Source organism: Pezoporus flaviventris, unplaced genomic scaffold (genome assembly GCF_033815535.1).
Source record: "Pezoporus flaviventris isolate CSIRO_AGI_PZ_B2104156 unplaced genomic scaffold, CSIRO_AGI_Pfla_v1 ptg000043l, whole genome shotgun sequence".
Taxonomy (NCBI): domain Eukaryota; kingdom Metazoa; phylum Chordata; class Aves; order Psittaciformes; family Psittacidae; genus Pezoporus; species Pezoporus flaviventris.
This window is the reverse complement of record NW_026892591.1, coordinates 126,688-150,968: the sequence shown is the minus strand read 5'-3', so window position 1 is coordinate 150,968 and position 24,281 is coordinate 126,688. Positions and strand designations below refer to the sequence as shown.

At 61.9% G+C, this 24,281-nt stretch overlaps 2 protein-coding genes across 2 annotated transcripts; both read left to right on the top strand.

Moving 5' to 3' along the window:
* The first annotated feature begins 748 nt into the window (after positions 1 to 748).
* On the top strand, positions 749 to 12,273 carry BSG (basigin (Ok blood group)). Its single transcript, XM_061466696.1, has 9 exons — positions 749 to 861; positions 4,311 to 4,658; positions 6,081 to 6,237; positions 7,669 to 7,757; positions 8,012 to 8,139; positions 8,339 to 8,612; positions 10,571 to 10,595; positions 11,169 to 11,239; positions 11,496 to 12,273. The coding sequence occupies exons 1-8, from the start codon at positions 771 to 773 to the stop codon at positions 11,224 to 11,226; spliced, it is 1,170 nt and encodes a 389-aa protein (XP_061322680.1). The 5' UTR covers positions 749 to 770; the 3' UTR covers positions 11,227 to 11,239; positions 11,496 to 12,273.
* Positions 12,274 to 14,015: 1,742 nt separating this feature from the next.
* HCN2 (hyperpolarization activated cyclic nucleotide gated potassium and sodium channel 2) lies at positions 14,016 to 23,394 on the top strand. Its single transcript, XM_061466688.1, has 8 exons — positions 14,016 to 14,479; positions 18,613 to 19,036; positions 19,978 to 20,139; positions 20,912 to 21,130; positions 21,324 to 21,470; positions 21,729 to 21,969; positions 22,091 to 22,255; positions 22,363 to 23,394. Exons 1-8 carry the CDS (start codon positions 14,031 to 14,033, stop codon positions 23,262 to 23,264), a joined length of 2,709 nt encoding a protein of 902 aa, XP_061322672.1. The 5' UTR covers positions 14,016 to 14,030; the 3' UTR covers positions 23,265 to 23,394.
* Positions 23,395 to 24,281: the final 887 nt, after the last annotated feature.

Genomic DNA, 24,281 nt, shown 5'->3' with positions numbered 1-24,281 from the left:
CGTGTCAATGGGAGCTGGGAACCGCACGTGGCCCATGCATGTGCTTTGTTGCCTTAGGGAACGGGGCTGGAAGGTGAAGGGGATTATTGGCCTTCGAGTGCGGGCTTCCAAGGTCAGCGGGGCTGGCACGGAGCAGCGGCCAAAGCCGCCTCCTCCTCCTCCATGGGCGCTGTGTCCATGGAGCCCCTGCCCCTCGCACTTGTGCCGCAGGGCGATGGAAGGAGGGGGGGCAAGGCCGGACATGGCCCCCGGTGGGAGGGAGCGCTCCAGGGGGGTTCCGGAGCTCACAAGAGCCGGGAGGTCCCCGCGGGGAGCGCGGCGGGGGCTGGCGCCGAGGCCGGCCCCATTGTTTGGGGCTTTCCTGCCTTGGCTGCGAGCTCCCCGCGGGCTCCCAGCGCCGGCTCCTGGGAACAACCGGGGCCGGAGGCGCTGCCCCGCTCCGTTTACCGGAGCGCCCCCCCCCGCCATTCCGGTTCCTCGCACGCTGCCGCCGCTTGGCCCCCACCGCCCACCGTCCGTCCCCCCCGCCGCGCCTCCCCATTGGCTACGCTGCCCCCTGGTGGGCGTGGCCACGCGCGGACTGGCTTGAGGAGGAGAGCGCTTTTACCAGATCTTTCCTCTGATTGGCCTCTCCGCGCCGGGTGGGCGGGGCTGCTGGCCGAGTTGACTTTCGATTGGCTGCCGGGCCCGCCCAAAGGCCCGCCCCTTCCTCCGTGACCCGGCGCGGGGCTTATAGCGGGCGGCGGGCGGCGCGGAGCGGGCGGGCAGTGATGGCGGCGGCGGCAGCGGGAACATGCGGCCTCCGGGCTCTGCTCCTCCTCTTCCTCCTGGCCGCGCTGGCCACCGGCGTCGCGGGGACAAGTACGGGCCGGGACCGGGGGGGTGGTGTTGCGGCGGGGGGGGGGGGGCGGAGCGGCGGCGGAGGAGCCCTGCGGGCCGGCACGTCGCACGGCGGGCGGGGCTGAGGCGGCGGCACCGGCCCCCCCCCGGGCTCGGTGTCCTCTTTGCCTCCGCTATCGGAGGTCTCCAGACTCCGGTGGGGCCGGTTCCGTGCGGGCGGCCCGGGTCGCGCAATGCGCAAGGGTTGGGTCCCCTGAGCGGAAGGGCGATGGAGGCAGCCCCGGTGCTTTCCCGGAGGGAAAAGGGGGGGGATTTCCTCCTCGCAGCCGTTTCTCCCGTTTCCGGGGCTTACGGAGCGGTAGCGGCTTTCCGGGCCCTAAAGCCCTAACGCTGGCCCCGTGGTCCGTAAGTCGCTAATCCCCGCGGGGCCCGCTGTGCGGTGTGGGGAGCTCCTCTTTGGGTCCCTCTGATCCCAACGCGAGCCGGGATGCTCCGTGCGCTGCCCTGGCGCTTGGCTTCCCCGCCGCTCGCCTCAAAGGAGCCGAGGGCCAGCGGCCGCCTGGGCACGCAGAGCCCCGAGGGCTCCGCGGCCGCTGATTCAGGCTCGGTGCAGGAGGGGCCGGTGCGGAGGTGGTTTTTACTGCGCGTTGTGGGCTGGTCCTGCCTGCTCCGTGTGGCTCCTTCCCTGCTCGCTAAGGAATGCGCAGCCTGTTTGTGGTCTCGGTGCCAAGCCTCAAAAAGGCTGGAGGTGAAAGATCCCGAGCTACAGAAGTACCCGTCCCCAAGGTTTCCTTGCGGCAAAGTTGATGCAGAACGGGAGGGTGGGGGCTGCCTCCTCCTAAACATCGCGTTTTGGGGGTAAACCAACCGAAAACGGTGCATTCCGGCTGCTCCCCGCCCGGAGCATCCCCTTCTCCATTGGGCTGCCATGGGAAAGGTGTTTCTATCCTTGCTTCGCAAAGCCTCGGAAGGAATTGCTGCCCTGCAGCCCCGTTGGTTGTGTAACGTGGGTCCTGCCCTGGCTGCGGGGCTTTTGGGTGCGATGATGCTGATGGCACAAGTAAAGCGGTGTGCGGGGCTGGGAAGTGAGGGATTTCGGTTTGGATTTACGGAGCGGATTCCACGGGGTCCTTTTGAACGGCAGCATTGCTGCTCTGTTGGTAGCTCATCATGCAGGGAAGCGTGAGGAAGGGGAGATTTAGGTTGGATATAAGGAAGTGCTCAAGGCCAGGTTGGATACAGGGGCTTGGAGCAACCTGGTCTAATGGAAGGTGTCCCTGCCCGTGGCAGGGATTGGAGCTGGATAAGGTCCTTTCCTACCCAACCCAGGCTGGGATTGAACTCCCTGCCCTCAGAAGGAGGAACCCTGGCTGCAAGCGCTCGCCTCTGACCTGTGCTGGGGCTGGGACCGCCGCTGGTGCCAGAGTGGGGTTTACAGCTATTAGCGGCAATGGGAAAAAGCTTCGGGGCCTCAAATGTCCCCTTCTGAGGCCAAGAAGCAAAGGTCAGGCCCGGCAAGAGAGTGAACCCTGGGGCAGGGCTCAGAGACACTGAACACCAGCGGGGCTCCTCCCTCTGCTCCGGGGGGGGAGAGGTTGTTTTTAGGCTGAAGGTGACTGGGGACAGCGTTATCTGCTCCTGTGTCCCGTCCGGCTCCTCCGACACCGCGCAGCGCCCAGCAGCAAGGGGGCTCCTTGTGGAACGCCCGGGGTTTGGGAGCTGATTCCATCCCCGTCCCCCTTTGGGAAAGGATGGAGCAGCTCTGATCGATTCCAGCAGGTCGATAGTGGGCTGCGCCCGGAGGCGGTTGCCTTTCCCAGCCTGCCGTTCCCGCTCGGCTTTGTGCTGGGAGCAAAGGGGATGTTAATCCTAAGGGAATGCAAACGGGACTTGCTGTTGTTCCTGCTTGCCCAGGCTTTTGAGCTTGTCTGAACTGCACTAAGTGCCCTCTAACTGGGAGCAAATAACCTTGCAGCGGCTCATTTTGTCAGCAAACAATAATCACCTTGTAGCTGCACAGAACCACCCCGAAGCCTTGATCTTTACCAGAGCCTGTTTGTAACCAGGACGGGGCATTACAAGGTTCTTTGAGTACTCAAAATGAGGGGGTTTAATCACAGACCTGGGCTGTAAAACAGCCTGCCTGGGCACAGGGCCCTGCTTCTGGATTTGCAGCTTGGAGATGAGAAACGCTGATACCCCCATAGGACTTCTGGAGCTCCATCACCTCCCCTTTGAGATCCCTCTCAGTGCCTCGGTGGCAGATGGGGTTAGGTCTCTCCTTCCTCATCCAGGTGTGCTTATTCTTCCAGTTCTTTGCTATGTAAAGCTAATTTGTTCCCCTGAGAGCTGCGGCACTGAGTTGCTGAGGGCTCTGGAATGTGCCTTGCAGACTAACCTGTATTTTCCTGGAGTTTGAGCAAACTTGGGGTCGAAAGCCCGATTTCTCATGGAAACCTCTTCAGGCATTCGCAACGCCCCCAGTTCACTCCCAAACCCAGCTCCTTTGTGCCTGGACACCACAGGGCTGGGTATCCCCAGGAAGCGATGTTCGTATGTGGGATGCCCCATAAACCCGTGTGGGCACAGCTGAAGCGTAGGCAGCGCCCATGTCACAACCTCACCGAGTTCCTCTTACCCCTGAGCTCCTCACGTCCGTGGCCTTGACCCACGGATGCTGTTCTTTCCTGCAGTGGTGGTGCCTGAGCCTCCCTTCCGCCTGCCTGGGACCGGCTCCCCTGGGTCCTGCCCTTCTCCCAGCCCCGTGTCACGGTTGGAGCAGGTTGCTCCTGGTGACCACAGCGCTGGGAGCCCAAAGAACTCAGCAGCTTGGCCTTGTGCAGGCCCACACCTACCTTTGGATCCTCCCCCCCCACCTCCGGGCCTCTTGGCTGCGGGAGCAAAGTGCTGCAGTCCTGAAGCCTGCGGATGCTCCTCACGCCTCTGATCTCATTATTGCTGATCCCGCTCCCCAGAGCTGCCTTGCCTGGGATAAAAGGTGGGATTAGATGTGCTGTGAGGCACAGGTTCTTCCCTGTGAGGGTGCTGAGGCACTGGCACAGGGTGCCCAGAGAAGCTGTGGCTGTCCCATCCCTGGCAGTGTTCAAGGTTGGATGGAGCTTGGAGCAAGCTGCTCCAGTGGCAGGGGTTGGAACTGGATGAGCTTTAAGGTCCCAACCCATTCTATGGCTTCACTGTTTGTATGACGGGGAATGTTTCACCCTTCCCCATACACTGCAGTGTGACCCCTTGTGTGACTGGGGGGGGGATGTCCCCATCTGGATGGTGGCAAATTCCACGTCCTGGTTTGTACGCCCTGGGTTTGCAGCCTGAGATGCAACACTTAAACCCTATCTGAGCTGGGCAGAGCTCAGCAGGGAGGGAAGAGTCGCAGCCATGCGTGTTGCTTGTAGCGGGTGGGTTCTTGCTTTTGCACTAACACTTTGCACTAATACCTCTTCAACTCATAGCTGGCTTTATAAAGTCACCGCTGTCTCAAAAGAGACTGACTCAGGACAGCGTGGAGCTGTACTGCGAGGCCATTGGCACCCCCATCCCCGAGATCCAGTGGTGGTTTGAGGGCAACGAGCCCAATGAGACCTATGCTCAGCTCTGGGACGGAGCACGGCAGGACCGGGTCAGGATCAACGCCACCTACAACCTGCACTCCACCAGCACCATCTCCATCGCCAACCTCACCGGCGACGACTCGGGCACGTACGAGTGCCGGGCCAGCAACGATCCCGACCGCAACCACTTGTCCAAGAGCCCCAAAGTCAAGTGGATCCGTTCGCAGGCGAACGTGTTTGTCATCGAACGTGAGTGGCCCCCCCGAGGCCTTGGCACTTGTTGGGACACCGGTGTCTTGAGTCTCCTGCCATGCTCACCCCTGCACCCGTGTCCTGTGGCTCCCGAAAGCTTCCCCTTCTCACCCTCCCGCTGTAGAACCGAGAGGCTCCCACCCTCTGTCGTCTCCCTCACCGCTGTGACGTGACCCGAAATGGCCCTGCTCAAAAAGGGTTGTGGCTTCCCAACCAAAACGCCCGGCGGCCATCCCGAGGAGCCAAAGACCTGGAACCCCACCGCTTATTCCCGAGTGCCTCCGAGTGCTGGTGCTGCCTTGGTTGTAGAGTTGAGAGTCTCCGTTCTATGGGAGGCTCTGCCCTTTTCCACCACCACTGAGAATCCTTCCCTCCGGCTCGTAGAGCTGCTGCTCCCGCCGTGCTTCCCGCTCGCTTCCTTGCTGCTCCAGACAAGCAGTGGGGAGCAAATCCTGCCTTCTTTTTTGGGGTGTCCCTGAGGTGCAACCGTTTTTGAACGGCCGTGTCTGTGTGCGCCGCTGCCTGGGGTTGGGGTGGGTGGGAGAGGGGGGAGTTGCTTGTCCTGTGGGAGCGACCGCGTTCCTTCTGCTCCGAGCTGATGGATGGGTGGCTGCTTGGAGCTAGAGGAACCTGGGAATGATTTGGATGTGCCTTTAAGGTCCTATTGGGACTGCTCGAGTTAGAGCAGGCTGTTCAGGCAGGCAATGCATAACTCCAGCAGAACCTTCCTGCGAGGGAGTTTGGGGAGGAGGAAGAGCAGGAGCCGGAGTGCAGCAGGGCTATGGGAGAGGTGCTGCTGTGGCAGCTCTGCTCTTGGACTGCCACCCCCAAGCCTGACTCATCTCATGTGTCATTTACTGCTGCTTGGCACGTGGAGGCCCGGGCCCTTTTGGAGTCATGGTTCTGTGTGTCCTAACTGTGACCTCTTGGGCTGCATCAGATGATGCTCGTGGTGTTTGCATACGGGCTCCTTGGTTATGTTACCTGGAGGGAGGGGGTCTAAACCTGCTCAGGTCCTGGGCGGTGGGTGCTGCGGTGGCTCAGAAGAGCAGAGCCATACCCTGCCCTTCCCAATACCACCTTTCCCATTGCTTATTGAGCTCTGCTGGAGCTGCACCCGTTGTAGGGGCAGTGGGGGCTCAGAATCCCCCAGGACACAAGGCAGTGATCCTGCTCGGGGTGGGAGAGGCTATGGGATTCCCATGGGTTATCCCGAGGTGCATCAGGCCCACGGTGCCTGGATATTGAGTCTCCACTGCTGGTATTGTCAGTTCTGGTAGGAAACTGTTGACAGAGGTAAGTGGAAGCTGGGATAGAGACAAGGAGAAGGAGCTGGGCGGGAGTTTGCATCCCAGGGTCTTGGCGCATCACCCCTGGAATGCCGTGTGCTGACTCCAATGGAATTGTCTCCGCATGCAGGTCCGGACATCAGAGCTCAAGTCACCGGTGTTTCTGGGAAGCTGGTCCTGGCCTGCAACATGACTGGGCAGTATCTTCCCATCCAGGGCCACGAGTGGACGCACGGGGACAAGGTCCTCCAAACGGATGCAGACGCCAGCGCTTTCACCAGCTACACGTGAGTGTCGGGAGCAAGGTCAGATAAGGATCTGAACGTGGGCACAGGGATTTCTTTACAGTTAATGGTTCCTGTCAACTGACTGAATGCTTGCAGTCTTGCTGCAGATGGAAGGGTTTAAACGTAAGGTCAAAGTAGAACTAGATTTGGGAATCATAGGATCAACTCCGGAGGTTGGAAGGGACCTTTAATGTTGGGCAACCCCAATGTTTTCCCCTTCGTGGGGAAAAGAGGGGCAAAAAGGAGGAGGATGAAGGGGAAATGATACACCAGATCTCTTAGCCAGAAGCTCTGCTGCTTTATGTGCAGCACGGCTGGGGCTGACACCAGTGGGCCAGAGCTGGACCATTGTCCCTGCCCTGGGGGTGGTTTGCACCTTCCCAAAGCCCATTCCAATGGGAACAAGCCAAGATGCTGTCTGCAGTTGGGGTCAGCATCGAGGAGCTGCTTTGGTTGGGGGAGATGTAATGGGAATACCAGACTCATTGTAGCAGTGCAGCGAGCTTTCCCTTCCCATTACAGTGAGGCCTGGCTGGCTCTGACCCAGCAGCTGGAGAGGCATCGCATCCCTTTGTGTGGTGGTGCCGACGTGCCCGGCTCCCCATAGCAACAGGGAGCTGAACAAGGATTAAAGTATTTATAACCCAGCCTCCCTCGCGTGACCTCGATTCCTCAGCTCAGTGGGTTTGGGAAGTGGGAAGCGTCACGCACGGCCCAAGGAACAAAGAGCCCCTTGTCCCAGGCCAGCTTTGGGGCTCCAACTTCGCTGCCCCTTCCCTGGAGCGCCCGGTCCCAGGCTGTGGAATGAGGTGGTTGTTGCGGTGCAGCGTAATCCACTCAAGCTCATTGCAGCAGCTTTACAGAAGGAAAACAGGAGATTTAGTGCTGAGCTGGGATCTGGCTGGAATAACCCAGCCTGGGTGGCTTTTTCCTCCCCCCCCGCCCCTACTTTGCCATGTGTTTCAGTGGCCTTCTCCATGGGAAGAAAAGCCTCCCTTGGGATCTGTGGTCCAAAGCTCCTTGCCTGGCCCTTTAGAGGCTGGGGTGATGCCTGCCACGAGGTGTGCAGCGTAATGGGAGCCCTTGGGCTGCATTCAGATCCTATTGGCTTTGCTCAGCCTGGGGTCTGTATGGAAGAGGGAAGAGCATGGAAGTAGAGGCCCTGTGGCGTTGGGGTAGGGAGAGAAAGCTGCTGCTCTGCAGGAACCAGGCCACAAGCCCACGAGGTCTCGGTGGTCACTGATTTAACAGACCCGTGTTGGACTTGGTGAAGAGAGGAGGCTGGAGGTTCATGGCGAGGTCTCAATGGGACAAATCGCCTATGGAGCAGAGTGCTGGTGCTGTTTGGTGTCTGTATGCGTGGGGCTGGGCTTTGGGGTCTCTTCGTGGCACTTGTGCCGGATGCTCATGCGCTCTCCTGGTTTTTGGTAGGATCGAGGGGAAGATGGAAGAGCACTCTGGTGTCTATGAGTGCGTCTACAAAACAAACCCAGTGATAAAAGGACATCTGAATATCTCAGGTAATTCCAGTTGCTTCCGGGCCCGAGTGGGGAAGCTGTGACTTCCTCCACGTTTTATAAAGCTTGTTTTAGCCCTTCCTCATAAAGGATGCTACCAGAAGCAGCTCGGTTTTATCAGGGTTTCTATGGGCAAGTGAGGGGACCAAACCCCCTAACCAAACCCAAGCTTTCTGGTGACCTGTTTGTGCCCAGGGAATACAAACCCAGGTGTTTCCTTCAAGGAAGTGTCTTGATTTCCCTTTCTCTTGCCATAGTTCCACCCCAAGTGACGGCGTACAAGAAGTCCGAGCACGGCAACGAGGGGGACACGGGAGTGCTGGTCTGCAAGTGCAGCTCGTTCCCTCCTGTCACCTCGTGGGTCTGGTACAAGCATGGCCAAGATGTAAGTGCTGTGCTTTGATGCTCCTTCTCCCATTCTCCTCCTGCCCAGCAAAGGGGCAGAGGACCTCGCTCCCATCAGCAGCAGCTCCTTCAGAGCAGGCTGCTCAGTGCCGTGGCAGCGGTAGGACCCACGCACAGGGAGCGAGCATCTCCCTTGTGCATCAGCACCGCCATGAGAGCTGTGTCTTCCTCCCCTCCAGCCCATCATCAATGGGTCTGGGCGCTACATCATCAAGTCCAGTGGCAACAAGACGGAGTTACGCATCCTGAAGCTGAACATTGAGGAGGACTCGGGTGATTACCACTGCAATGCAACCAATGCCTACGGGCAGGGCAGCGCCACGGTGAGCCTGCGCGTCCGCAGCCGCCTCGCAGCGCTCTGGCCCTTCCTGGGCATCGTGGCAGAAGTCCTTGTTCTCGTCACCATCATCTTCATCTATGAGAAGAGGAGGAAGCCGGATGAGGTTCTTGATGGTAAGAGGTGGGGGGGGGGGGGGGGGGGTTAAATCTTTATGGGGAGATGAAGGAACTTGGAGGGTGCAGGTGAAATGTGCCACGGGGTGGTCTCCATCAGACTACTCGAGGTGTGAAGTTGCAACCAATGGCCCTGTTGGAGAGGCCTGCAGCAAGCTCTGCTTTGGGTCTGGCTGCATGGGGGTCAGCCTGACCCAGTGTCTCTCGGTGCCCCTGCGTTCTGCAGGCGCTGGAGCAGGACTGGGTTGTTCCTGTGCTGGAGGAGCTGGTTTCTGAAGGAGGAGGAGAGGTTTTCCTGGTGCTGCAGAAGTCAGGGACTGTGGGAGTGAAGGCTGAGCTCAAGGCTCTGGGTTTGGACCTTTAGATCCACACATCCTGCCTGGAGGAGCCCGGTGCTATCTTGAATCTGTTCTGGAAATACCGGCTCCTCCCTTTCCTTATCAGTAAGGATCTGCATTGTGTGAGCCCAGCTGCTCCTGCCTTATCTGATCCAGTTAACAATGAGGTGTAAAGGGTTGGTATCCTTCCTGCCTGCCGGGGGGGGGGGGGGACACAGACCTGGGCTGTGAGGTGCAGGGGAGGGACTGAAATTCCCAAATAGCCCTGCCCTGCCCACAGGGGTTGAGGAATTCCACTCGAGGTGGTTTTTACAAGCAGATGCTTTGTCCCTCCGAAGCTCTTGGGTGGGAAGCAGATGCCTTAAGGATGTTGTAGCTGCATCTTCCCCATCTATAGCCTGTGTGTGGTGAGTGGTCCGGCTTCTGATGGCATCAGCCTGGTCCACACCATGTCCAGTGCTGACCCACTGTAGCAGATGCTTGGACACAAAGACAGGGGGTGTGTATATTGAAGTGTCCTTGGGCAGAGCACTCAAGCACACCTCCCTGCTGTAAAGTGCTGCTCTTCCTCAAAGGGCTTTTGTAGCTTTGCCCCTCTGGAGAGCTCAGACAAAGGCTGCTCCTGGGGGGGTGTGGTTGTGAATTGCCTGCTCCCTGTTACCTGGGGTAGGGAGAAGCCCTTGGGGTACGGTATGATATCCTTGCTGGTGTTATCTTTCCACTCTTCCCTTCTCTGCTGCTGGGTACCACCTCGCACGGTAAGGAGCTAGTTCCAGCCCTGTTTCTGCCTCTATCCTCTCACCAGCTGCCTGCAGGTCGTGGTGCCCAAGGCGGTCCTGATGCTTCAGTGCTGTTTGAGGACTGGGCAGGAGATGATGGGGAACCTTCTGTTGGGGGGTGACACATTGCAAGGAGCTGGTGAAGGGCTCGGCACGTGGTAGAGGTGTTCTCTTAGCTGTGGTTCTCAATGTAGCAGGGCTGTGGTGTGAGTGTGTTCCTCCTGATCCCCCCCAAACGCTGCTGAAAACCTCACTCCTGGAACACCCTCTGTGGAATCCCCTCTGGCTGTTGAAGCCTGAGCTTTGGGAGCCATCTGAGGGGCAGCAGTGGGTAGCTCCATGGCAGCCTCTCCCAGTGCATCTGTTCCTCTCCCACTTGTAAGGACTGGGGATGGGAAGAGCTGCCTGGGGATGCACAGGCTGGCAATGCCAAATGGATGCCATCGAGCCTCTCTGGATGCTTCCCAGGTCTGCCTCATGCCTTGGGGTTGATGAGGCACCAAACCTGAGCTGTGCTCGGGAGCAGGGGGGTGATGGGGACTTCGTTATCCCCTGAGCCCAACCTCAGCCCTGTGCCAAGAGAAGCCACTGCATAACAGCAGCTTATGTCTAAGTCTGTGCCTTGCCTAAGCCAAGACAAGAAGCAGCTTGGGGGGGCAGTAGCCCCCTGCTCTGCCCTGGGGGTGAGCTGCCCTTTGGGTTCAGCCCTGTTGGGGCAGTGGCATCCAATGAATCCCATGACCTCCCTGGAATGCAGCCCCTAGAGGCTTAAGAGGTGGCAGAGATTGCATCTTCCCTGATGTTTGTTCTTTCTTCCTTCCATGCTGTGTGGAACGTGAAGATGATGATGGAGGCTCTGCACCACTGTAAGTACCTCTTTTCCTGCTCAGCCAGATCTGTCCTGGCAGATCTCATCCAGGGAATGTGCTCTGGCTGGTGTGGGGATAACTCTGCTGGCTTGGGAGGCTTTCCCCCCCCCCTTAGGTTCATTGAATGGGGTCTGTGTATAAACCACACAGAACTGGAGATGGCACCCGTGCCTCAAAACTGGCTCTCTTCTGGTCCCTCATCTCCTCTTGGCCATCTTTAGGACCTGAATTACATCCGTGAGTCCTTGCCATTTGACTCCTTGTAAAAGGGAATCTTCAAACACTGGAACATGGGGATGAGCTCTCCCCTGAGCTGCCTTTCCTCACGTGCTGCTGAGTCCTTGGGTCACCCTTGTGGCCCTTCTGGAGCCCCTCCAGCCTGGCCACAGCTTGTTTTGTGTTAGTGGAGCCCAAACCCGACCCCAGTGCTCCACTTGCTGCCTGAGTTGGGACAGTGGCATCCCTGTCTCTGCTGGGGATGCTCCAGTGTCCTGCTGGCTCTTTGCTGCTCCTCTGGAGCTTGTGCCCATCAATGGGGCTTCCTCCTCACTGCCCCTTTTCTCTTCCCAGGAAAAGCAATGCCACAAACCACAAGGACAAGAACGTCCGCCAGAGAAACGCGAACTGAGAGCAGGGGCCAGGTGAGTGCCATTCCCAGGGGGAATTGCAGCTGAGAGGGGCTGGGCTGGGCTGTAAGCTACCTGGACCCCTGGAGCCATCTGCATGTGCCAAGGGGAAAGGGAGAAGGCAGCGTTGGGCTCCTAAAGGATGGGAAAGTGAGGACTGTGGGATAACTCCTGCCCACAGCCTTCATCCTGCGCCGCTCCATCACCCTCCCCTAGCACAGCCTGACTGCTCCCACTGTGTTCTCACTGGCTTTGCCTTCTCTCCCTGCAGGTGATGTGCAGCTGAAGAGCTCATCTGGATAACTTTTGTTTTCTTCTAATCCTCTTGTCGGGGCAGGGGGGGTAAAATAGCAGCAGGAGATACCCCCGAGCATCCTCACAGCGCAGATCCTTCACTTCCTAAAGAGATTGCAGTTGTAGAACCTAAAATACACTTTTTCTTCTTTTTTTTTTTTTAAAGAGTTATGGGAGGGTTTTTCTACCTGTAAATGTAAATCCCTTGTTTCTGGTAGTCTCTGCCTGTCTCTGTTTAGGTTTCTTGCTATTGGTCCACGGGTTGGGTTGGGAGAGCATCATTTCCTCACCTATTGGAAGAGCAGGGACGCCCTCCTGGCCCCACTGTTGTGCTTTGGAGCTGGGGTAAGACCTGAAGGTGCAGCTCCTCTTGTGCTGCTCTGGTGCTGACCTGAGCATCACCAGCAGCAAGGCTGCCCCTTTCCCTCATGTGGAAGTGCTGATTCCAAGCAGCATCTCCAGAGCTTCCTGAAATGCTCTTCAACAACCCTGAAGCAGCGTTAGAGCTGGATATGGATGGGTACCGTGGCTGTGAACATAGGGAGTGGGCTTGGATCTCTTCTCCCCTTGCTGCAGCGGGGCTGGGGGCAGTTTAACCGCGTGTGTTCTTGTGCTTGAGCTGTTGGGGTTTGGGAGGTAGGAGAGTGAGCAGCTGAGTGCTTCGTGCAGTCTTAATGCCTGTAGTGCCGGGTAGCAGCGAACTGTTCCCTCTGTTAACACACAAATAAAGACGATTCCTCTCTCTGGGTTTTTTTTCCATCCCTGCCTGGCCTCTGCTCTCTTCCCTGGGGGTTGGAGCCTGATCCCCTGGCTCATTCCTGGCCGTGGAGCACGGGGCCGTGTCTCAGCTTGGTGCCAGCTCTCGTGTGCTGTGCTCTCATCACCCTGTACGTGCAGCTTGAGGCTTTCAGCCCAATGCCAAGGGGATGAGCGCCGCTCTGCGGCACCTGGAGGGGTGCTGGGGGCAGTCCCTTTGCCCTGCTGCATGGTCATTCAGCATCGTGTGGCCATGGGGTTATGGAGCCTTTGCAGGATGTGCTCCAAGCAGTTCTTTTTGCTGGGGGAAAGGTTTGAGGCCTTTGTGCACAGTGTGGTGCCTGTGGAGTGAATGGAGGATGTGCAAAGGGGGGGTCCCTTTGCTATTAGAGCTCCAGCCCTTGGAGTGGAGCAGGGATGGCTGTGGGCTGCTGAGGAGTCACTGCATGCCCTTGGGCCATGGCCTTGAAGCCTCTCCCTGCCTGCGAAGGGGTAATTTGGGAGCGTGGCTGTGGTGAGGTGGCAGCAGCCGTGGTGCTGCGTCCCTCCTGCCTGTTCCTGCTGCAGCAGCTCGGGCTCTGTGCTGTGTAAGTGGGTTATGCAAAGCTTTCCGTGCTGGCGGGTGCCATCCTGGTGAGAAATCAATGCAGGGCTTCATTTCCTTGATGAGGATGATGGGTCCTGCCTGCCCTGGCTCTGCTGCAGCACAAAGCACTGCTTGTGCCTCTTGGTTGGCAAGGAGGGGGACAGCCAGCCTGGGGAGGGATGGGGCAGCAGCATCGTGCTGCTCCCCTGCGGCACTGCCAGGGATGAGGTGAACAAGATCTCCATCAATGGGAGAGCGCGGGTGTCCCTAGTGCATGTGGGGCTCCTGCTCAGCCTCTTGATGCCTGGGGGTGAGCCCTGAGCTGCCACCTCGCTCCTGGGGGCTCCAGCCTCCGGCTCCGTTCAGTGCTGGGTCATCGGGGGCTTCTCCGTGGGCTTGGGAGGAACGGGCTCTCCCCTTGCAGGGGGTGACTTGGTGCGGAGCGAGCCTGGAGCACCCCTTTTGGGGCGTCTTCTCCCGTGGGGCTCGGTGGAGGGCCCGCAGCTGCTCCCCCTATCCCGAGCACGGAGCGGGGCTGGTGCGGGAGCGGGACTCACGCAAGGTCCGGTTGCGCTTCCGCGCCGTGGGCAGCAGATGGTGCCACCGGCCGCGTTCTCCGTGAGGCACCGTGAACCGGAGCGGGTCCCCGTGTGCTCGACGGTGCTCGGGGATGCCGGTAGCGGGAATTGCTCGTTCCTCGGCGGGAGCCAGGTGGGGCTGGTCCCGCTGACACCGAGCATCGCACCCGCTGTGTCTGGCGGAGGTGTCCGTCCCGCTGCTGCTGCACCCGGGTATGTGAGAGCCGCCCTGTGCTGCGCTGCCAGCCCGGAGCCTCCATCCCCTGTGCCCACCCCCGGCGGCCGGCTCGGTGCAGGAGGCTCAGGACAAGGGGAGAGGGATGGGGGCAACCATGGGGTCCTTGGGGCTTCCGTCCTCAGCCCAGGGGTGCTCTCGGGCCGCTCTGAGCCCTCCCCCGGGGCCGGCGCACGGACACGGGTGGGCTTCCAGCGGGGCTGCCGGTGCCACCGGCGAGGACCGCGCCGGCGGGGGGAGCTGCGGAGCCGCCCGTTCCGCAGCCCGGCCCCGCCGCCCGCCTCCGGCCCGCCCCGGCCCGCCCCCGCCGCGGCGGCGGGCGCCACTCGGCCGCCGGTGGCCTCGGCAGCGGCAAGGATGCGGGCGGGCCGCGGGGAGGCGGCGGCGGCGGCCGAGGAGGATGCGGCCGATGCGGCCAAGCGCGGCGGGGGAGCGGCGGGAGGGCGGGCGCGGGGCCGCGGAGGGAAGGGGTCCCCGAACGGCGAGTGCCGGCGAGGGGAAGCGCCGCGGAGCCCCGGCCCGGAGCCGCCCCGGGAGCCCAAGGTCTCCTTCTCCTGCGGCGGCGGCGGCGGCAGCGGGTCCCCCGGCGGGGCCAAGGCTGCCGAGGAGGGAGCGGGCGAGGATGCGGGCGAGGAGGCCCGCGGGAGCCAGGCCAGCTTCATGCAGCGGCAGTTCGGGGCCATGCTCCAGCCCGGCGTCAACAAGTTCTCGCTGCGGATGTTCGGCTCGCAGAAGGCGGTGGAGCGGGAGCAGGAGCGCGTTAAGTCCGCGGGGGCCTGGATCATCCACCCCTACAGCGACTTCAGGTGCGACCGGGACGGGAACGGGGTTAGGGGAGGGGGGGGCTCCGGGCGAGGGCACCTTGAGCTGTGCTGGGCGGCAGCGCTGGATGCTGGTGCGTGCGGGGAGGGGCTGGCGGCCGAGCACCCCCTCCCCGGGGGAACCGGGATACCCGGAGCCCTCTCCTTGGATCAGGGGGTGCCTCCCGCGCACCCCCTCGGCGTCCCCCGGGCCCAGCACGGACCCTGCAGAGCCCCACCGGGCTTTGGCTCAGCCCCGGTCCCTGCTGCCGAGGCAGGGCTTTGCGGAAGCTCCCCACACACACACACACCCCAAACCAGGGAGGCCTGATCCTGTCCTTAGGATTCAGGGAGTTCGGGAGGGATTGAGCTCGCTCCCAAGACGAGCGGAGTCCTCCAGGTTTCCAGCTGAGGAATGGCAAAGCCGGGGAGGAGGACTCTGCAGCTCCATCTCCTTCCCTGAGCCCTGGGGGAGCTCAGCAGGGGCAAACGCTTCCCGAATCCCACCAAAGCTGCTGGGAAGGATGCGTGGCTCGGCCGGCTGTGGCCTATGGCACAGCACCTTGCGGGATGGGTGGCCAAGACCCTGCTGGCATCGCTGGTGACCAGCTACCGGGGGCCACTGGCCCTGTGACCTCAAAGGGCCTGGAGGGTCTTTAGGCAGTGGCTGAGGGAGGATGAGGGGCTCCGCTCTGGGTCGATCTGCTGCTGGTTTGCTGCCTAGCTTGGGGAGGCTCGAGGAGGGGTTGCTGGGTGTCGCTGTGGGGATGCTGCTGAGCCAGACCCCGGGATCTGTTCAGGTCCCCACCAGCGCAGGGGTCCCCGGTGCAGGTGGTGGGGTCTCCATTGGCCAAGCAGGCTCAGAGCAAGGACCAGCACCTCCTGCTCCCACCCTCACGTGCGGCTCCTGGGCTGATCCTCCACAGGAGCAGCCGGAGGCCTCCCCATAGGGAACCCGCTGTGGGTACCCCTCGGAGCCTCCTCCTTGGCTCTGGGCACCGGGTTCTGCTGCAGAGCCGGGCTGAGGAGCAGCTCGGTGCCGCGGTGACCGAGCAGACGTGGCGGTGCCAGGCAGGGGCTGCTGAGCCGGGGGATGCTGCCCCTCTGGGCAGGAGGCCGGGAGCGCGGTGACAGCACCGGGGCCAGAGCCTGCCCTGCTTCGGCGGCGGAGCCCGTGGGGCTGCTGAGAGCGGGGCCTCCCTGCGGCGAGCCCGTGGTGGGAGCGAGGCCTCGGAGGCTCCCGCAGCTCCGCTCCCCGCCGGGGTGACCTTGGGGAGTCACCGTGTCCGCCTGCCCCGCGCTGCCTCCATCCCTCCCCGAGGCGCTGCCAAGACTTGAAACCCATTGGGGAAGAGCCGCTGCCCGTGTTTTGATGCTGCAAGTGGCGTAGGAGAGTTCCCTGCCCAGCGGGGAGGAGCTGCGGGCAGAGCCCCGGCATCGGCATCGCCTGGCTCCAGTAACGTGCACAGGGACAGGGTCGGCTCCATGCTCATGCCTGGTGCTGGGGAAGCTGCGTTGGGGACGTGCGTCCGTCATTGTCCTGCCTTACACAAATAATCCCCTCTTTATCTCCCAACGATAACGGAGCAGGAACCCAGCCTGGCAAAATCCATTTTGCCATCAAGAGGAAATCATTGCCCATCTGCATATGTGACATCATTTCATAATCGGTCTCATTTAGAGATCCTGTCTCCTCCTGGACACGGCACTGCCATCATTCCTGCACAGTTCAGGGGCAGGCTGGCTCCAGGAACCCAAGTTGCTATTTACATGAATCTGGGATTATTGGGAAGCAGCTTGGGGCTGCTGGTGGGGATCCTGAGGCACAAATCTGATAAAAGAGCCCTGGTAAATGGTGCTGTTTCCTCTTGGGTGCTGTGCACGGTCATCATCTCTGTCTTTGCTGCTTCTGGTCTTTGTCAATGCCCAGCTTAGCACTGACTTCTTCATCGCTTCTGTTGGCGTGGGATCGGGAGCTGGGGGGGGGCACATCCATGGTCAATCCCTTCCCACGCTCACAAGAGTGGGTCCCACACTTGAATTGGGGGTGAAGCAGCATCCGGAGCATGTGTCTCCGGTGCTGCTTGGCCAGAGCCTCCCTCATCTGGTGTTAAACTGGTTTCTGGGGCTTTGCCACTGCCAGGATGGTGCCACCGATCCGATGATGCCGTGCTGGGGCTCCTGAGCAGCAGGACCGGGGGGCTGTGGTTCCCTGTGGCTGCTGCTGGTCCCAGTGTTAGCAAGTGCTGAGGGGTCGTTCTACCCCTCTGTGGCATCAGTGTGGGGCAGTCAGACCCAGGGGATGCTCAGCAGGGAGGAAGGCTGTGACTGGGATTGGGAAGGTTCTGGCCCTTGAGCAGTTCCCAAAGGCTTTTTCCTTCCTGCCCTTCCTAAGGGACCCCACAAGGTAAAAGGCTTTTCCAGCACCAGTCGCTCAGCACCGTTGGTTGTACTGGGATGCTCGCCTGGCTCCGGCAAACTTTGGCTGTTTGTTGGCTTCTTAACCCACTTCTAAGAACGACCTCGTTTCTGAATCTGAGCGTTCAATGTGAGTTTGTGAAGTGCTGATCCTGCACCGATCCCACACGGATCCCGCACCGATCCCACACCTATCCCGCCGGGCAGCCCAAGGGGCTCAGCCCTTGGGGGCACCTCCTGCAGAGTAGGCTCTTGGGCAGCTCAATGGGATCACAGGGAAGGGGAGTGATGGAGCAGCCCCGGCGCTCAGAGGCTTTGGGCATCTTCTGCCATCATCGCCATCACTCAACTGGGTCAGAAGCAAGCGAGAGGGTGCTGAGGATCCTCGTTAATTTGTTTGCAGCTATTTTTAGTAGCCTGGATTGGATCCGTTTTGCTGTGCTCACGCTGCCCTCCAAGGAGGAAAGCGTTGGCATCGCACCCAGGTCCCTAAAGCGACCGCGCAGTGTCCATTGCGTGTGTCGGGGTGGGGGGGGGATCAGGAGCGGCCCAAATCCTGCCCTGGCTGAGCCAGGTTGCAAAGGGGTTGGAGCCGGGGCTGCTGTGGTTTGAGCTTTGCCCCTGGCACTCGCTGGGGTTGTGGGGAAGCCTGGGGGTGATGCTGGGGGTCACGGGGGGCAGCGGTTTGAGGGTACCCTGGAGACGGCCCCGGCTGTGAAGTCATCGTTGTGCAGCGGTGACATCACTCGCGGTTGCCACGGCAACGGCTCACATGGCGAAGGTGTCATTGGAGAAAGGTCAGGAGCGGGGATGCTCCTTCTGGTCCTGCGCTAGTCTGCACGGGGGGAGGGATCCATCCGCCCTTCCTGTGTGCGGGATGCGGCCCCATCGTCCCCCCCCCCCCTCCCCGGCCAGGGCAGCCCCTGCCCGTTACCCTGCAGCTCCCGGGGCTCCTGCCTGCGGCAGCACAGACACACGGGCAAGGGTCCTGCGTGCGTGGTGCTGAGGAGCATCCCCCCCTCTCTGCCCTCCCCTAGGCCGATGCCGGAGGCGGCGGCCGGGGTCCCCTCCGCATGATCCCACCGGGATGGGGCTGCCGTGACCTTGCAGATGCTCAGAAAGGGCATCGGTGGCCGAGGAGGAAGGACGGGGGTGAGGCAGGAGCGGAGCCGAGGAGCAGGCAGCGGCTGCCCGGGGCCGCGGGCGCTTCAGCTGCAGCTCTACGTGATGCGCTGCACCGGGAGCTGCGGCGGCTGCGGCCGCGCTGCCGGGGTCCCACCTGCAGCCCCCGCCATGGGGGAGCCGCGCTCGGGGGGGAAACCCGGCTGTCACTGGGGTCTCTGTCCCCAATCCTCGGGTCCCTGCTCCTGGCGCCTCCTGCCTCCAGCCCCTCGAGCGGTGCCGGTGTTTGAGGCACAAGGGAGGGTCTGTCCCCCCACTGGTGTTGGTGGCATCGTTCTCCCCTTGTCCCAGGACCTGCCTGGGTTTGGGTGCTCAGGGCTGACTCCGGCCACACCATTCCAGCAGGAAGAGCTCCCGGCATCATCCTGCACCCACTGCCCTATGGTACCGCAGCCGTGCTCGGCGGCAGGACCAGGCCCGGGGCAGTGGTAGAGCAGGATGTGGTCCCTTGGGAGAGGTGGCATCATAGGGACAGCACCCGGCAGCTGGTACGGGATGGGGCTGCCCTGACGCCCTCCTCCCTGTTCCCCCCCACCCAGGTTTTACTGGGACTTCACGATGCTGCTCTTCATGGTGGGCAACCTGATCATCATCCCCGTGGGCATCACCTTCTTCAAGGAGGAGACCACGGCGCCCTGGATCGTGTTCAACGTGGTTTCTGACACCTTCTTCCTGATGGATCTGGTGCTGAACTTCCGGACAGGGATTGTCATTGAGGACAACACGGAAATCATCCTGGACCCCGAGAGGATCAAGAAGAAGTACCTCAAGACCTGGTTTGTGGTGGACTTTGTCTCCTCCATCCCCGTGGATTACGTCTTCCTCATTGTGGAGAAGGGCATTGACTCGGAGGTGTACAAGACCGCCCGTGCGCTCCGCATCGTGCGCTTCACCAAGATCCTCAGCCTCCTGCGGCTCCTGCGCCTCTCCCGCCTCATCCGCTACATCCACCAGTGGGAGGAGGTGAGGATCCCATGGGATGCAGCCCTGCAGGGGTCCATCCTCCTCCGGCAGCGGCAGGACTGCGTGGAGAGAGTGGGAGCTGTGAGGGTCTGCAGGCTGCCAATGGGTGGGATGGGGTTTGGGGCTGTGACAGGACCTGCCTTTGTGTAGGATGTGGCTGCATCTGCTGCCGGGCTCCTGGCTCTGCGCCCTTGCCACTTTTAGATGGGATTTAGCAGGGAGAGCTCCAGGGACGAAGGCAGCGAGGGCATGGACAGGGACCCCTTCCACTGGAGCAGCTTGCTCCAAGCCCCTGTGTCCAACCTGCCCTTGAACACTGCCAGGGATGGAGCAGCCACAGCTTCTCTGGGCACCCTGTGCCAGCGCCTCAGCACCCTCACAGGGAAGAGCTTCTGCCTAAGAGCTCATCTCAGTCTCCCCTCTGGCAGGTTCAAGCCATTCCCCTTGGCCTGTCCCTACAGGCCCTTGTCCCAAGCCCCTCTCCAGGTTTCCTGCAGCCCCTTCAGGCACTGGAGCTGCTCTAAGGTCCCCCCTTCAGGAGCCTTCTCTTCTCCAGCCCAGCTCTCTCAGCCTGGCTCCAGAGCAGAGCTGCTCCAGCCAAGTTCTGATCGCCTTGGAACCACCACAACCCCACGTTGCCACGGGGGACCCATTGCCATCAGCCACAGTGGGGAAAGGACATGCCCAGGGCTGGGCCCTCTTTACCAGAACCACCCCGGGGCTGCCCCATCCATTCCCAGCACTTGGCTCTCCCTGAGCATCTCCTGGTGCTGCCTTATCCGCATCCATGCTCACAGCCATTAGCGCTTCCAGGCGGCAGCAGCCACTGGATATAAATAGGGAGCTCAGGGACCCACTCCCAGCGCCTTGCTCCAGCTCAGACCATGTGGGTCTGTGTCCCAAGCTGGTCCCTGCGCTCATCCTGTCCCCCCCACCCCTAGATCTTCCACATGACGTATGACCTGGCCAGCGCCGTGATGCGGATCATCAACCTCATCGGCATGATGCTGCTGCTGTGCCACTGGGATGGCTGCCTCCAGTTCCTGGTGCCCATGCTGCAGGACTTCCCCCAGAACTGCTGGGTCTCCATCAACGGCATGGTGGTGAGTGCCGGCTCCATCCCCGTGGCCTCTGGCCTCTCCCCACTGACCGGGTGCAAGCAGATCGATGCGGGCGGGTGGAAGATGCCGACAGGGAATCTTTGCCCCATCCCCTGCTGCCTTCTGCTGCTCATTAGTGACAAAGCTGCTATGAATAAATAACGGGCCCTGTTTCTAATTGCTCCCTCTCAGCCCTGCTACGAAGGGCTTTTCTCCCTCCATCCCTCTCTTCCTGCTCTGCCAGCGTTTCCATCTCCGCTCCATTCCCCCTTTTGGGCTTCCTCCTCTTCCTCTCCCCAGCGTCTCGCACTTCTCCTTCCCCGGCTGCTTTGCTCCTGGGGGAAATTGTCCCTTGTGGGGTTGGAACTGGAGGAGCTTCAAGGTCCCTTCCAACCCACTCCATGATTCTATGGAACTCTGGGCTTTGTGCGGGAGGCTGGGATGGGGAATTCCTGCCCCAGGTGGCCCCGGCAAGCTCCTGATCGCTGCAGTAACTCCAGGGCTTCCACAAACCTGGAGCTTGTTCCCATCACAGCATTTATAACACAGGGGCTTCACTGAGCTTTTGTGCATCAGCTCAGGAAGAAATCCATAGCATAGAATGATGTAAAGGGAGCCGGGCGTTGGGGCTGTTTGGATCTCACCTGCGAGGTGGGGCTGTCACAAGCAAACAAATCCTGGTGCTGAGCCCTGGAGATGGAAGGTCCACAATCTGGATCAGCCCCTGGTTGTGCCTACGGCGCAAGGAGGAGCTGAGGCACCCCTGTCGCTGCAGAACGACTCCTGGAGCGAGCTCTACTCCTTCGCCCTCTTCAAGTCCATGAGCCACATGCTGTGCATCGGCTACGGGAAGCAGGCCCCCGAGAGCATGACGGACATCTGGCTGACGATGCTGAGCATGATCGTGGGCGCCACGTGCTACGCCATGTTCATCGGCCACGCCACCGCCCTCATCCAGTCCCTCGACTCCTCCCGGCGCCAGTACCAGGAGAAGGTAGGACCGGGCTGGATGGGGACCACGGCTCCTGCCCTGTGCCCGGCCAGCGCATCCCCTCCTGGAGCCACAGGGCAAGGGCTCTGTGTCCATAGCATCCCATGGGGCGATGGAGACGGAGCAGCCCTATGGAGGGGGAAATGGGTGAGGGATCCCCAGCCTGGCTGGGTGCTGAGGCCGCCTCTCCCTACAGTACAAGCAGGTGGAGCAGTACATGTCCTTCCACAAGCTCCCCGCCGACTTCCGACAGAAGATCCACGACTACTACGAGCACCGCTACCAGGGCAAGATGTTCGATGAGGACAGCATCCTGGGGGAGCTCAATGAGCCCCTGCGTGAGGTGGGGGCCCCAGGGGAGAGGGTGCTGCAGTGAGGATGGGGACTGGCCACGTCCCACCCCCTTCATGCAGTGGAGGGGGTCCCCCCAGCTCCTGCTTGGGGTTGAGCACCTATTCCAAAGGCTTTGCAGCTCCAAGTGGGTCCTTTCCAACCCAAACCATTCCATGATTCTAGGAAACCCGGGGCTCCTGCGTGTGTGAGCCAGCGCAGGGAAAGCCACATCCCCTGTCCCCTGTCCCCTCACCTCCTCCCCTTGCAGGAGATCGTGAACTTCAACTGCCGCAAGCTGGTGGCCTCGATGCCGCTGTTCGCCAACGCGGACCCCAACTTCGTCACGGCGATGCTCACCAAGCTCAAGTTCGAGGTGTTCCAGCCGGGCGACTACATCATCCGCGAGGGCACCATCGGCAAGAAGATGTACTTCATCCAGCACGGGGTCGTCAGCATCCTCACCAAGGGCAACAAGGAGATGAAGCTCTCCGACGGCTCCTACTTCGGAGGTGAGCGCTGGAGGCGTCTGTGCGAGGCACTGGGGCACCCACAACGTGTTGTCCCCCGTTTCCAGGTGGTGTTTGGTCCTTGACACTGTTGTTTTTCCCCCCCCCCCACCTCAACCCCCAGAAATCTGCCTGCTGACGCGGGGCCGGCGCACGGCCAGTGTCCGTGCAGACACCTACTGCCGCCTCTACTCGCTCTCGGTGGACAACTTCAATGAGGTGCTGGAGGAGTACCCCATGATGCGAAGGGCCTTCGAGACCGTGGCCATCGACCGCCTCGACCGCATCGGTAGGGCGCTGGGGGTGCCCTGGCAATGCAGGACTGGGAAGGGGGGGGGGGGGGCTCAGCGTATCCTGACACAGGATCTCACTGCTCTCCCCATCCTGGCCCTGCAGGGAAGAAGAACTCGATCCTGCTCCACAAAGTGCAGCACGACCTCAACTCGGGCGTCTTCAACAACCAAGAGAACGAAATCATCCAGGAGATCGTCAAGTACGACCGGGAGATGGTGCAGCAGGCGGAGCTGCAGCAGCACCCGGCCATGTACAGCCCCGTCCAGCCGCAGGTCACCTCGGCCATCGCCACCCTCCAGCAAGCCGTCGCCATGAGCTTCTGCCCGCAGATGGCCAGCCCGCTGGTGGGCTCCATGGCGCTGGGCTCGCCCCGCATGATGCGCCGCTTGCAGTACGCGCCGGCCGTACCCAGCCCTTTCGCCGTCTCACCGGTCCTGCTGCAGCAGAGCCCCCCTCCGCAGCCGCAGCCTCCCGTGCCCCACACCTCCAACCCATCTCCGGCGCAGGACCCGACGCAACCCGCGGCCATGCCCGCCTCCACCAGCGCCTTCGCCGCGGCCAGCCCGCCGACCCAAAGCCCTCTGGCCGCCCGGACGTTCGCCTACGGCTCGGGGCCGGGGCAGCTCGGCTCGCAGCTCTCGCTCGGCCAGCAGCAGGCTCCCGGCTCCCCGCAGCGCTTGGCCGCGCACAAGAGCACGCAGGCTCTGCCCACCAGCAGCCTCAGCCAGGAATCGCGGCCCCTCTCGGCCTCGCAGCCCTCCCTGCCCCACGGGCCGGGGGCCGGCAGCACCCAGAGCCCCCCGGCTTCGACTCGCGAGTCCTGCGCCTCCATCGGCGGGGGTCCCGCTGCCGCCTCGCCGGGGCCCGGTCCCCCAGCGGCTCTGCGGGGCCCGGGGCCATCGCGGGGGTCCCCGTCGCAGCCGGCGCTGGCGGGGCCGCAGGACTCGGCGGCCGCCGCGCCCGACACGGACCCGGCCAAGTCCAGGCTCTCTTCCAACTTGTGACCTCCGAGCCAGGCGCGGGGCCGAACGCGCCCGCGGGGCACCGAGCGCCGCCTCGCCCCGTGCCCGACCGGGAGCACCGAGTGCCGGGGGTGGGCAACGGGGCCGCTGCACTCACACCACCCCCCCCACACCCCCCCCCCACCTCCAGAACCACTGCAGGGGCACCGGGCTGAGCCCCACTCCCCGACCAAAGTCTGGCCCCACGTCCCGCTGCCCCCGCCGCCCCATAGAAGCCACCGCACCATCCCCGTGAGCAGCTCTGTGTACGGTTATCTCTGACCTGACTCCATCCCTGTGTGTGTGTGTGCATCCGCAGGACACCTCCCTGGGGCTGTAGGCAGCCCCCGGCGCCTGCCCCTGCTCCCCTCCACAGCCCCGAGGCGAGGGGTGACGGTCCGGCACTGGAGGTAAGTTGGAGGGGAGGGTGTTGAGGGCCGGTTTGCCCTGAGGCTTGTTGAGCACCCCACAAACACGCTGCCCCCAAACCCAGCCCCACGGCTCGGCGAGGGGGGGGAAAACAGCCCATCTGCCCACATAGACGCTGGAGCCTGGGCCCCCAAAGCCTGGGGCTGCCCCATAGCCAGACCCAACTTTGAGGCTGGGGAAGGCACATGTGTGTATCAGGGTGTGTGTGCAGGGACACATGTATGTATGTGTGTGTGTGTGTGCGTGTGTATGTGCACGGGGGAGCCTCCCACGCTGAATGTAGGCAGCGAGCGAGGGGCCTGGTGCTGGAGCTGCACAGCCGCGGGCCAGGGCCCCGCTCCAGGCGTCCACCTTCCCCTCCAGCCCATCCTGTGCAATAAACGGCAGCAGCTGACAGAGCCACGCACGACTCCGTCTCTTCTTCCCTCCCTCCCTCCCTCCCCACCGCGGCTCCGGCTGCTCCCACTGCCCTTGCCCAGCCCTGGGAGCGCTGCTGCCCTGCCAGAGCGATGACAAGGTGAGACAAGAGCTGGCTCCCAGCACCTTTCCCCTTGCTGGCAGCACCGTGGCTCTGCTCCAGCGGGGAAGGAG